This window comes from Leopardus geoffroyi, chromosome C1 (assembly GCF_018350155.1).
Source record: "Leopardus geoffroyi isolate Oge1 chromosome C1, O.geoffroyi_Oge1_pat1.0, whole genome shotgun sequence".
In the NCBI taxonomy this organism is placed as follows: Eukaryota; Metazoa; Chordata; class Mammalia; order Carnivora; family Felidae; genus Leopardus; species Leopardus geoffroyi.
Genome location: NC_059328.1, coordinates 218,989,409 through 219,003,059, shown reverse-complemented (window position 1 = coordinate 219,003,059; position 13,651 = coordinate 218,989,409). Strand labels below are relative to the sequence as shown.

Genomic DNA, 13,651 nt, shown 5'->3' with positions numbered 1-13,651 from the left:
TTTTTAGATATGTTTATTTATTTATTTTCATTTCATTTATTTAAAATTTTTGAATCTAGATTCTTTTTACAAGCAGACCTAAACACACTCAGGATCTAGTTTGTTTTTGTTTTTTCTTTTTTTGTTTGTTTTGTTTTCCTTCTTTTCTTTCTGGACAGAATGACAAAATTAAGGAATTCACCCCAGAGTAAGAATAGGAAGTAGATCTCATGGCCAGAGATTGAATCAATACAGATATAAGTATGATGTCTGAACTAGAATTTAAAACAATGGTTATAAGGATACTAGCTGGGCTTTAAATAAAGCATGGAAGACATCAGAGAATTCCTTCCTGCAGAGATAAAAAAAAAAAAAAAAACAAACCTAAAATCTAGTCAAGCCAAGATTAAGAACGCCATCACTGGGGCGCCTGGGTGGCGCAGTCGGTTAAGCTCCGACTTCAGCCAGGTCACGATCTCGCGGTCCGTGAGTTCGAGCCCCGCGTCGGGCTCTGGGCTGATGGCTCAGAGCCTGGAGCCTGTTTCCGATTCTGTGTCTCCCTCTCTCTCTGCCCCTCCCCTGTTCATGCTCTGTCTCTCTCTGTCCCAAAAATAAATAAACGTTGAAAAAAAAAGAACGCCATCACTGAGAGGCAAACCCAAATGGAGGCCATAAAAATGAGGATGGATGAAGCAGAGGAGCAAATCAGTGATACAGAAGATGAAATTATGTAAAATAATGAAGCTCAAAAGAAGACGGAGAAAGCTAACAGATCATGGAGGTAGATTTAGGGAACCCAGTGACTTATTAAAAAGGAGTAATATTTGTATCATAGGAGTCCCAGAAAATAAAGAGAAAGCAAAAGGGGCAGAAAGTTTATTCAAACAAAGTAGCTAAAAACTTCCCTAATCTAGGGGCGCCTGGGTGGCGCAGTCGGTTGGGCGTCCGACTTCAGCCAGGTCACGATCTCGCGGTCCGTGAGTTCGAGCCCCGCGTCGGGCTCTGGGCTGATGGCTCAGAGCCTGGAGCCTGTTTCCGATTCTGTGTCTCCCTCTCTCTCTGCCCCTCCCCCGTTCATGCTCTGTCTCTCTCTGTCCCAAAAATAAATAAACGTTGAAAAAAAAAAAAAATTAAAAAAAAAAAAAAAAAACAAAACTTCCCTAATCTAGGGAAGGACACATACATCTAAATCTAAGAAGCACAGAGAACTCCCATCAAATTCAACAAAAGTCGACCATTGCCAAGGCATATCACAAATTCACAAAATATTCAGACAAGGAAAGAATCCTGAAAGCAGCAAGGTAAAAACAAAACAAAACGAAACAACACCTTAACCTACATGGGAAGATAGAGCAGGTTCACAGGAGCTCTGTCCACAGAAACTTGGCAGGCCAGAAGGGAGTGGCAGGATACATTCAACGAGCTGAATGGGAAAAATATGCAGCTAAGAATTCTTTAACCAGCAAAGCTGTCATTCAGAATAGGAGAGATAAAGAATTTCCCAGATAAATAAAAACTAAAGGAGTTAGTGACCACTAAACCAACCCTGTAAGAAATTTTAAGGGGTACTCTCTGAGTAGAGAAAAAAAAGACCAAAAGCAACAAAGACTAGAAAGGACCAGAAAACATCACTAGAAATACGAACTCAATGGGTTAACACAATGGCACTAAATGTGTATCTTTCAAGAATCGCTCTGAATGTAAATGGACTAAATGCTCCAATCAAGAGACAGGGTATCAAAATGGCTAAAAAACCAAGATCAATCTATATGCTGCCTACCAGAGCCTCATTTTAGACCTAAAGACACCTGCAGATTGAAAGTGAGGGGATGGAGAACCATCTATCATGCTAATGGATGTCAAAAGAAAGCTGGAGTAGCCGTACTTTTATCAGATGAACTAGAAGATCTAACGATTATAAATATTTATGCCTTCAATGTGAAACTCCTAAATTTATAAACCAACTAATTAACAAACATAAAGAAACTCATTGATAACAATACAAGAATAATAGGTGACTTTAACACCCACTTACAGCAATGGACAGATATTTCTAAGCAGAAAATCAACAAGGAAACAGTGCCTTTGAATGACACATTGGACTGCGTGGGATTAACATATATTCAGAACATTTCATCATAAAGCAGCAGAATATACATTACTTTCAAGTGCACATGGAACATTCTCCAGAATAGATCACATACTGGGGCATGAATCAGCCCTCAACAAGTACAAAAAGACTGAGATCATACCATGCATATTTTCAGACCACATGCAATTAAACTTGAAGTCAACCACAAGAAAAAATTTGGAAAGCCCTCAAATACATGCAAGTTAAAGAACATCCCACTAAAGAATGAATAGGTTAACCAGGAAATTAAAGAAAAAATAAAAAATACTTGGAAGCAAGTGAAAATGAAAACACAACAATTCAAAACCTTTGGGATGCAGCAAAGGCAGTCCTCAGAGGGAAGAATATCTCAGGCCTATCTCAAGAAGAAAGGTCTCAAATACACAACCTAACCTTACACCTGAAGGAGCTAGAAGAATTGCAAATAAACCCTAGAGCCAGCAGAAGAAGGGAAATAATAAAGATTAGAGCAGAAATAAACAATGTAGAAATAAAAAAGACCCAGTAGAGCAGATCAACAAAACGAACAGCTGGTTCTTTGAAAGAATTAATAAAATTGATAAATCCCTAGCCAGACTTATCAAAAAGAAAAGAGAAAGGACCCAAATAGATAAAATTATGAATGAAAGAGGAGAGATCACAACCAACATCACAGAAATACAATTATAAGAGAATACTATGAAAAATTATATGCCAACAAACTGGACAATCTGGAAGAAATGGACAAATTCCTAGAAACTCACAAACTACCAAAACTGAAACAGGAAGAAATAGAAAACTTGAACAGACCCAAAACCAGCAAAGAAATTGAATCAGTAATCAAAAATCTCCCAACAAACAAAAGTCTTGGGCCACATGGCTTCCCAGGAGAATAATTCCTATTCTTCTCAAACTGTCCCAAAAATAGAAGTGGAAGGAAAACTTCCAAACACATTCTATGATGCCAGCATTACCTTGATTCCAAAACCAGGCAAAGACACCACTAAAGAAGAGAATTACAAGCCAATATCCCTGATGAACATGGATACAAAAATTCTCAATAAAATACCAGCTAATCGAATGCACCAGTACATTAAAAGAATTATTCACCATGATCGAGTGGGATTTATTCCTGGGCTGCAGGGTTGGTTCAATATTTGCAAATCAACTGTGATATACCACATCAATAAAGAAAAAAGAACCATATGATCCTGTCAAAAAATGCAGAGAAAGCATTTGAAAAAATACAGCCTCTATTCTTAATAAAAACCCTCAACAAAGTAGGGATAGATGGAACATATGTCAACATATGACCGCCATGATGAGCACCGGTTGATATAAGGAAGTGTTGAATTACTACACTGCATACCAAAAACTAATATTATACGGCATATTAACTAGGTGGAATTTAAATGAAAACCTAAAAAAAGTAAAAAAAAGCCAATAAAAATGGTCAAAACATGAACAACATGAAATGCTATACACACAACAACATGGATCAATCTCAAAGGAGCTCAGACAAATAAGGTACATGGTATCATTTATATGACATTCTGGAAAAAGTGAGATCATAAGAAAAGGAAATGGAACATAAGACAATATTCTGGAATGATGTTCTAGAATGCCAGGCACTTTGCTAAGCAGTGGAGAGATGGGAGTGAATGAGGCGACTTCATCCCTGTTCATGTGGTGTTTTAACACCCTGATAAGGCAGAATCGGGGGCATATATAACACAATCACTTTATTTTGTGGTTTTAACAATTTTGTGCTAAGAGTAACTGTGTAAAAAGGATGATGAGAGCGTAACTAACTACTTGCACAGCAATACTGTCTGCAAAATAAGAGACAAAAAAATACTGGCAAGCACTGGTGAAGAGCCTAATTAATGGTAAAGAGAAATGGGTCTCTAGCCAGGTCTACAAAGATCTACATTCCCCCTCCACCGCCCAGAGCTACCGGACTGGCACAAAGAACAGGTTAGGCTGGGTCCAAGGTTCAGGTTAACATTCTCTTTTTTTTTTTTTTTTTCCAACGTTTATTTATTTTTGGGACAGAGAGAGAGCATGGACGGGGGAGGGGCAGAGAGAGAGGGAGACACAGAATCAGAAACAGGCTCCAGGCTCCGAGCCATCAGCCCAGAGCCCGACGCGGGGCTCGAACTCACGGACTGCGAGATCGTGACCTGGCTGAAGTCGGACGCTTAACCGACTGCGCCACCCAGGCGCCCCAACATTCTCATCCCCACTTCAAGATCCCTGATTCTAGAGTTACTTGTTCTGCAAAGCTCCTTATTGCAGCCTGGCATATACAGAGACCATGTACGGGATCCATCAAGAAAACTAACCTCACTGTCTTGCTCAGATCCCAGCTGCCTTGGCCTAGTTCTGGGCAATCTCGAAACAGAGGAGGCTGAGCTAATTTCCTTGCTGGTGCTTCTCTCCATTCCATTTTTGTAGGAAAGAGATGATGTATATTCTCCAGGAGTTTTCACAAGACGCACATTTACAGATTTCCCATTTATTTCTATCCCATTCATTTCTTTCACGGCCATCTTCGCATCAATGCTTTTTTTAAAAGCAAGGGATGCATACCTAACACATAAAAGCAGAAAACCAAAAGGTTGTTAATGACTTTAAATTGCCTCAAACTTCACTTTGTAACTACTGGATAAGACAAATACGTATCTTTTACAAGACAGCTGCTCTTAAAAATAAAAAAGTTACTCTACTTACCTTAGATTAGAATTAGGAAGAATATTTATTTAGAGTAACTGAATCAAACAAATTAAAGAGGGGAAATAAAAGATAGCATTTCTTATGAATTCTCTATTGATTTTATATTAAAATTTACTGTGAAACATTTGCAAAGTTGCTATCTGACAGACCAACACAGATTAGTTGTTTTAGGACAGCTGGTTATCCATTCTAAAGAAATTAGAATTAATCTCTATACACAAACATAACCTCCAGGTAGATCAAAGGCTTAAACTGTGGAAGGCAAATTTTAAAAACATTTGGCAGAATATGTAAGAGAATGTCCTCAGGACCTTGGTAGGGACAAAATAAAAGGGCCAAAAAAGAAGTCAGAAAATCCAGCCAGAATTTTAACCATCCGTCTGAAAATGAGTCACCTTTCTGTAAGCACCGGCTCTAGGCGTGTCAACAGAAGGACATACACCAAATCTGAAAAGGAGTTGTTTTCAAAAGACAGGACTACGAATATATTTTCATAACCTCTTGTATTTTTCCTTTTGGTTGTGCCTTCTAAATTTCCACACAAAATGTGTAATGCTTCAAGCAATAAAAAAAACAAAGTTTTTTTTAAAAAAAGATGCAACAAATACTAAAAAAATATTTCACATCAAGTGATACTTCAAGGATTACAAAACTAATTTAATGTAGTGAAATGTATTAACAACATACCAATAGGCAAATTAACCAAGCACATGATCTTGAGTGACTCCATTTAAGACAAAATTCAACAACTATTTTTAATAAATTTCAACCCCAACTATAGACAGGATATTTTCTTAATTGGTAAAGACTTTTATATCTGAAATAGAAAGCTATCATCATTAGTGATAAAACAGTTAAGGCCATTTCCATGAAATTATCACCATTACTATTTGATACTTTTGAATGTTCCTACAATCATCACAAAACAGAAAGTGGCACGATACATACTGGAAATGACTATATGCAGACGATGTAAAAAATATAAAAGCCTCAACTAAAAGGTAATTAAAAAAATAAAAGTACAGTTTTCTGAGCACTATTGGATGCTAGGCTTTACTCATATTGCTTTACTTATTTAATTATAGTTTCACAGCTATCAAGGTATTATTGTTATCCTCACTTTACAGATGGGAGCCTGAGGTACAGAAAGGTTACGTAACTTGCCCAAATTTATTCAGCAAGCTACTGATGCACCTGGGAATGGAACCCAAACCATAAGCCGTCTAGCTAAATTAGTGGCAAATCAAAAGGTACAATGAAAGATTTGATTCAGAACAGCACCAACTGACTTCAGCTCAGGTCATGATCTCATGGTTCATGAGTTCGAGACCCACACTGGGCTCCATGTTGACAGTATGAAGCCTGCTTGGGATTTTCTCTCTCCTACTCTCTCTGCCCCTTCCTGCCCAAATAAATAAATACTTAAAAAAAAAAAAAAAAGAACAGCACCAATTGGGGCACCTGGGGGGCTCAGTCAGTTAAGCATCTGACTTCAGATCACGTCATGATCTCACGGTTTGGTTCATGAGTTCGAGCCCAGCAGCAGGCTCTCTGCTGTCAGCATGGATCCTGTTTCGGATCCTCTGTTCGTCCTCCCTCTCAAAAATAAATATAAAAAAAACCAAACGCCTCCAATTAGTGACTTTAGCTAATGTGTTTAACGTAGCTAACGTGACTGACTCCCTCTACCAGGCTGGGAAACCTCTGTGGCAGTGGCCCTGGATTTTAGCAGGGCTGTGGCTGATGTCCACTACAGAACTTCTGGCACACGGCAGACACCCAGCAAGCGCACATTTACTGAATGTGGGAAACATACCTGTAATTAGTTGAATCATAGATTGCAATTTCAGAAACTTGGTATTTCCGGAAATGAGACCTTAAGTCAGCCTAAAAGAAAAATAAAAGTTTGTGAAAGGTAGGGAGAAAAATAATCGAAATATGAACAATTCATGGGTTGTACAATGAAACTCAAAAAATGAGCCCCGGCATACCTCAGAGACTGAAGGGCAGAGACCACCAACATGTATCAAATAACCTTTCTCTTTTCGTAAAGGTTCAGTATTTTTCATTTCTGCTTGTAGAGAAACAATGTAGAACAGAAGATGACCGTTATTGTTGTGATATCTGAAAAGAACCCTGAAACCTTTTTTCTTATGATTACAAAGCTTAGTATGCAGTTATTACCAAATATCAGCACTAGACTGAAGACCGAGAGCCTAGAGTACAGGTTGAAGGTTTGGGGGCCTTAAACCCATCATCCTCAAAACACAGAGATTGGATCGGTTGATACTAAGCCTCTTGCAGCTCAAAAATGGGTCAATAACATCTAATCAGATAATCGAGTACATAACCAAGAAAGGCGTCTTTCCCTTGCCGTTGGTGCAGAGAAGTGCTGTCTACGATGCTGGATGCACACAGGATCCTAGCTGCCCCCATGGTAACACTGGCCAGGGTTTATGTTTATCCCTTTGCTGGGGAAGCATCCCACCATCAAAACCTTCAAAATCAGAAAAATATCAGCCTGTGGCAGTGGTAACGGCACATTGAAAAAAAGGGGGGGGTACGAATAACTTGATTTACATAGCACTTTTTGGGAACCACAAATATTAGGATTACAGATGTATTTTTTGTTTGATAAAATTTAGAATTCTTAGAATGCATTTTCATGGTCTCTATTTTGAAGAGAACTTGGTCTGAAATCAAGAAGGATTTACTGAACTGAGATTCTTTCAATTTACTGTCCAAACCTATAAGCTGGCACATCAGTGGTAGACAACAGATATCTGTTGAATGAATTCTTAGAGCAGCTTTAATTTGTTTCCTATTTGTATATAATAGTGGGAGAGTTTTAAGTTTGACTTTCTCACATTTCTCACTCTCTAATATACCCAGCACTGCATACGCGTCACCTCGTGTAATGCTCAAGGGCACCCCATGACCCAGCAACTGCCATCGTTTCCATTCTGTAGAGAAGGATGCCAAGGTCTTAGGAGTTTAGGTCACAAATCTCATTAAGTGGTGCTGCTGGGATTCAGGCAGAATCCTTCATCTCTAGGCAATAATAACTCAACCTTCTTCATTAACTTACTTCCTTTCATCTCTTGGTTTATAATGTACTGTTGTAGAGAAAATAGTGTAACTAATTATCTGTATATTTTTACACTGGGGTGAGGGAGCAAGGAGCTACAGTGAGCCAACGGAGACTCTCCTTTCACTAGTTCAATACAAACATGACCACTAAACACCCCACGGGCAGAACATTGTACGTAGCACTGGGTATGGGTAGTGAACGAAATACAGAAAAATCCGACCCCTCTGAGCTACTGTGGGAAGGCAGTCCACAGATCAAGTAAGCTATGTACACAGTGCGTGCCAAGTGATGTAGACAAAAATAACGCAAGGAAAGGAAAAAAATTAGTTGCGATAAAAGTAGATGAAATAATGTCATTTATGTTAAACTGTATATGTGTATTACATATATGCATAAAGAAATGCATAAATTGATGGTAAAGTATATTAAGAGTGGTTAATGCAGGTTGGAGAACCTTCAGGTAAAATTTCCTTATATTTTATTTAAAAATATTAGTAAGCATTATTTATACAAGCCAAAAGACCCCCCTAAAAACCATTGCCATTATGTCAAATAAAAGAAAAAATCCATGAAAACATATAGGCAAAAAATAAAGGAAGGGAGCATATATCTAGAAATGACAGAATGGCAATGATCACGGACACGAGAGGAAATTACAACTGTTATAAGCAATTAAAGACTATCTAAAGATGAAAACATTCTTGAAACGAAATAAACTATGAAAGTGAGGGAAAGCAGACAGTTTTGATCTCTCATGCCCATTTGAGAGACAGCACTGGGTGCCTGACACAAACTGGGAAGCTGGTTCTGTCCACCACATACCCCTCCTTCTAGAAAACGTCTGCTGAGGGTCAAGGGAAAAGAGCACCCTGAAAGAGCACTGGTGTTGGCCTTGAGCGGTGGGGGAGGACGCGGACCTCTACCTGCGAACCAAATCTGGGATTTAAGCTTTTAGCAGTTTTCTGAAGGAGAAATGAACAGTTTAAACGGATTTACTTTCTAGAAAAATTGACCTCCAAATGTCCAATGTCTTATTTTTTATATTTATAAAGGAAAGCCACAACAATAAAATATTAAAAGTTTAGTCCCCAGAATAACACAAAAGATGGCTACAAGATGAGCTACAGTAATTCAGGATTTCTTAGTAAACCGTTAACAACCAACCTTGTGTAAACTTTGGATCCCCTTTGTCCTTCTCTATTTGATTTTCTTGTATTCCTGACAAGTCAACTCCTGTCAGGTTTTCTTTAGCATCAAACCAGTCTTCACTTACTTCTCGGTAATTGTTGCAGCCTGAGAAATTAATCAGAAGTAGCTATGAATTATGTATGATGTTAAACTCTCTGCTTCTAAGCTCTAAGCTTCTTAGAATGAATCAGCATGATGACAATTATTAGTTTTAGGTAAAAATAAGTATCAGCAAAGTATAAACCAAGCATAACGATTCTTTGAGAAGGGTTTTTCAGTAGCCCCTGAATAAAAAGTACTGTTCTGAGTGATCTGCTTCCCAGTATTTATGTGTTTATTTATTACTTTTTTATTTCAGAGAAAGCGAGACTGCATGAGCCGGGGAGAGAGGGAGAAAGAGAATCTTAAGCAGGCTCCAAGCTCAGCATGGAGCCCCACGTGGGGCTCGATCCCACGACCCTAGTATTATGACCTAAGCCAAAATCAAGAGTGAGATATTCAACTGACTGAGCCACCCAGGCACCCTTTAAAAAAAATTTTTTTTTTTTTTTTAATTTTAGACAGGGAAAGAGAGAGAGAAAGCTTGAGTGGGGGAGAGGGGCCACTTTTCCTTCAATTAACACTGATTCCCACTTTATTGAAGGCCTTACTTTTCTGATCTTTAAGTGAAATTAAATTTTTATACACAGAACAATAGCAAACATTTAAAAAAGGGATTAAACAGTACTGCAGCTCTATTTCATTAAAAACTGAATTAATGATCTCTTTGGAATGATTATAATCTTTTTCCATAGAGGGCAAAACTAAAAACAAAGTACGACTTATATAGATGCAAATTGGACAGAAGAAAGACTTTTCAGATTGGAGAACATGAAGCAGAAGATTAAGCCTGTATGATTATTTGGCGTTAAATAACCTTACAGATGTTAAGTAGACGTAACAAGAATGTATTTCACTTTCATAATCAGACTGATGACATTCAGTAAATTAAAAATATTTATTTTGATTTAATGAATGGGCACTAGGAATATTTTAAACTTTATTGAGTTTTCTGGCAATGACACGGGACTACATCTTTACACTGACCTTTTTCATCAAGTTTCAGCTGACTAAAGTCTATATCTATGTCACCATTTTTTAAGCCATCTTCCTTGGGTAAAGTGTCCTGTTTAGGAGAACTATCGTCAGATAGTAAGGACATCTGAGGATTAAAATAATGAGAACAACAATAAATAAGGACCGATAGTTACTGGACACCATTCTGCAGTAGCAGTCACCATGGGCATTGGTTGCTCCGCACGACGACGAAGGCAGCAAAGCTCGACCATTTCCTTTGGCTGAGCAACTGCAAGTGAAGGATCTGTTGCTTTACGTTGGCCACACGTAACCAGAATAAGGATTTGAAGTCAGTCTGTGTATGGCGACTAACACCATCAATGGTTAGCAAAGTGTGGCATACACACAACACTACAAGTACTTGAGAGGCTTTTCAGAAGTATGCTAGCATTTTTCACATTAACAATGAACAGTAATATATTTAATGTGTGCTGAAACATACCTTTTATTTATAAAAAGCAGCATTTCTTTACCACGTGTAACAGCTACTCTTTACACATTATTTTATTTTATTTTTCAATATACGAAATTTATTGTCAAATTGGTTTCCATACAACACCCAGTGCTCATCCCAACAGGTGCCCTCCTCGATACCCATCGCCCACCCCCCATCCACCCTCAGTTTGTTCTCAGTTTTTAAGAGTCTCTTATGCTTTGGCTCTCTCCCACTCTAACCTCTTTTTTTTTTCCCTTCCCCTCCCCCATGGGTTTCTCTTAAGTTTCTCAGGATCCACATAAGAGTGAAACCATATGGTATCTGTCTTTCTCTGTATGGCTTATTTCACTTAGCATCACACTCTCCAGTTCCATCCATGTTGCTACAAAGGGCCATATTTCATTCTTTCTCATTGCCACGTAGTACTCCATTGTGTATATAAACCACAATTTCTTTACCCATTCATCAGTTGATGGACATTTAGGCTCTTTCCATAATTTGGCTATTGTTGAGAGTGCTGCTATAAACATTGGGGTACAAGCGCCCCTATGCATCAGTAGTCCTGTATCCCTTGGGTAAATTCCTAGCAGTACTACTGCTGGGGGTCATAGGGTAGGTCTATGTTTAATTTTTTGAGGAACCTCCACACTGTTTTCCAGAGTGGCTGCACCAGATTGCATTCCCACCAACGGTGCAAGAGGGTTCCCGTTTCTTCACATCCTCTCCAGCATCTACAGTCTCCTGATTTGTTCATTTTGGCCACTCTGACTGGCGTTTACAAATTATTTTAAAAGGAGACTCATTTAAAGAAAAATACAAAGCAAACAACATTATAGGTAATACACAGCTATGAACAATTGTGAAGATAGTACATGAGTAGCTGAAATTTAGAAACACTATCCTACACTATACTGGTTTTCACATATAACCTGTCAATTTAATTTCATCCCAACCTATTATAATAGGTATTGTCTTAAAGCCCAAATTAAGATTATAAAAATTGTTATATCTGCACCTAGTATTTTTATTTATTTTTTCTAATATTTTTTTTTATTAAATATAATTTACTGTCAAACTGGTTTCCATACAACACTCAGGGCTCATCCCAAGAGGTGCCCTCTTACCTGCCCTGATATCACCCACTCTCCCCTCTCCTCCACCCCCCAATCAACCCTCAGTTTGTTCTCAGTTTTTAAGAGTCTCTTATGGTTTGCCTCCTTCCCTCTCTGTAACTTTTTTTTCCCCCTTCCCCTCCCCCATGGTCTTCTGTTAAGTTTCTCAGGATCCATATGAGTGAAAACATATGGTATCTGTCTTTCTCTGCCTGACTTATTTCACTTAGCACAATACCCTCCAGTTCCAGCCATATTGCTGCAAATGGCCAGATTTCATTCTTTCTCACTGCCAAGTAGTATTCCGTGGTATATATAAACCACCTCTTCTTTAGCCATTTGTCAGTTGGTGGACATTTAGGCTCTTTCCATAATCTGGCTATTGCTGAAAGTGCTGCTATAAACGTTGGGGTACAAGTGCCCTTATGCATCAGCACTCCTGGATCCCCTGGGTACATTCCTAGCAGTGCTATTGCTGGGTCATAGGGTAGATGGAGTTTTAATTTTTTGAGGAAACTTCATGCTGTTTTCCAGAGCGGCTGCACCCGTTTTACATTCCCACCAACTGCATCTTGTATTTTTAAAGACAATACTGTTGTCCCCAAATAAGCAGGTTATATCACTGTTCCCACTACAATGATGAAAAAAAATCCTCCAGAACATTATATATTACTAAATTAACATGTTTTAACAAACTATGTGAGAAATGTGAGGATGTAAAAATCTGGCTGTAGATCTGTTAAGTTTGTGGATAACTGAGATTTGTTTAAACAAGCAGACAATGGAACACATCATTTGCTAAAGTAATTTGCTTTTAATCATGTGTTAATAGAGAAGTATATAACTCAATATTAAGTATTTTACTTTTGGCCTCGAAATGCATCTTTTTATTTAAGACTACTCAAATAATATAACCTCAGGGTTAAGAGCAAAAGCAGAAAACAGAAATAAACTTTAGCTTTTCTACGCCATTGCCTCACTTGACGATGGACCATAACCTGTGTTTCTGTATCACTTCACAATTTGCAGAGTGCTCTCGCACAGACTGCCATCTGACAGACAATTCCTTAGGGGAACAAAAGAGATGGAGAAAACCTACGGAAGGCATTTAAAAACTATTTTTATCATTTCAGTCATGAAGGAATTAAACCTCTGCCTGGTCTAAAATGAAGGAGATATTACTTTACCTCCTGAGATACGGGCAACAATTTTTTAGTTTTAACCACCCTGGGTCACACTATGATGGTGGCCACATGGCCTGGTCTGCCCGATGTAGTTCAGGTTTACACCTACTGTCACAGTGAGTCATTAACGTCACTGCCTTCCACCCTCAGAAGTCTCCTGGTTTGACACTAAGTTATATATGGTCACCCCACTGAACATACGCTACTGACATCGGTCTGATCAGGACATTAAGTTCCTTCTAACCAGTTACGTCCCTCAAATGGTAGTACACAAAGTGAGCTGAGTGAAAAGAAAGACGTGAGAGCTTCCGAACATTGCAGTTTTCTTTGCTTAAGCCATAAAATTAAAGATTTACCCCGATCAACTACTTTTTAAAAATCTCACTTGAGACGGAGTCATTTTTAGCCGTGAAGGGACGTCAACATCACATGTATTTTGATTATCTAGTTCAGAATCTCCTCCTGAAAAGCTAAACAGAGAAACACTTCGTTAAGGAATCTGTCAATGTTCTGAAAAAGAACCAAAAGAAAAGTGAAAGTTAACCGAATTAAGCAGTTTTTAAGATCTAATGAATTCTACATTGGATGAAACCATAACTTACACGTGTGATTCCTCTTTCATTAGCTGGAAAGAGAGCAAAGGGAAGAACAATCTCTTAGTTTAAGATGTATTCTGTGTAAATGAAGTAAAATCTGAAT

General features: G+C 38.3%; 1 protein-coding gene across 3 annotated transcripts in view; it reads right to left on the bottom strand.

Moving 5' to 3' along the window:
* The window catches only part of RBM44 (RNA binding motif protein 44), a 48,391-nt gene that overhangs the window by 15,144 nt on the left and 19,596 nt on the right, over window positions 1-13,651 (bottom strand). For 2 of the 3 annotated variants that reach the window (XM_045481916.1, XM_045481917.1), the window contains exons 7-13: window positions 13,555-13,577; window positions 13,338-13,422; window positions 10,191-10,305; window positions 9,081-9,209; window positions 6,817-6,896; window positions 6,642-6,712; window positions 4,435-4,681 (exon numbers count right to left, since the gene is read on the bottom strand). In XM_045481916.1, coding sequence (XP_045337872.1) covers window positions 4,435-4,681; window positions 6,642-6,712; window positions 6,817-6,896; window positions 9,081-9,209; window positions 10,191-10,305; window positions 13,338-13,422; window positions 13,555-13,577 — 750 coding nt within the window. The remainder of the gene's footprint in view (window positions 1-4,434; window positions 4,682-6,641; window positions 6,713-6,816; window positions 6,897-9,080; window positions 9,210-10,190; window positions 10,306-13,337; window positions 13,423-13,554; window positions 13,578-13,651) is intronic. The other variant, XM_045481919.1, reaches the window with a different exon arrangement.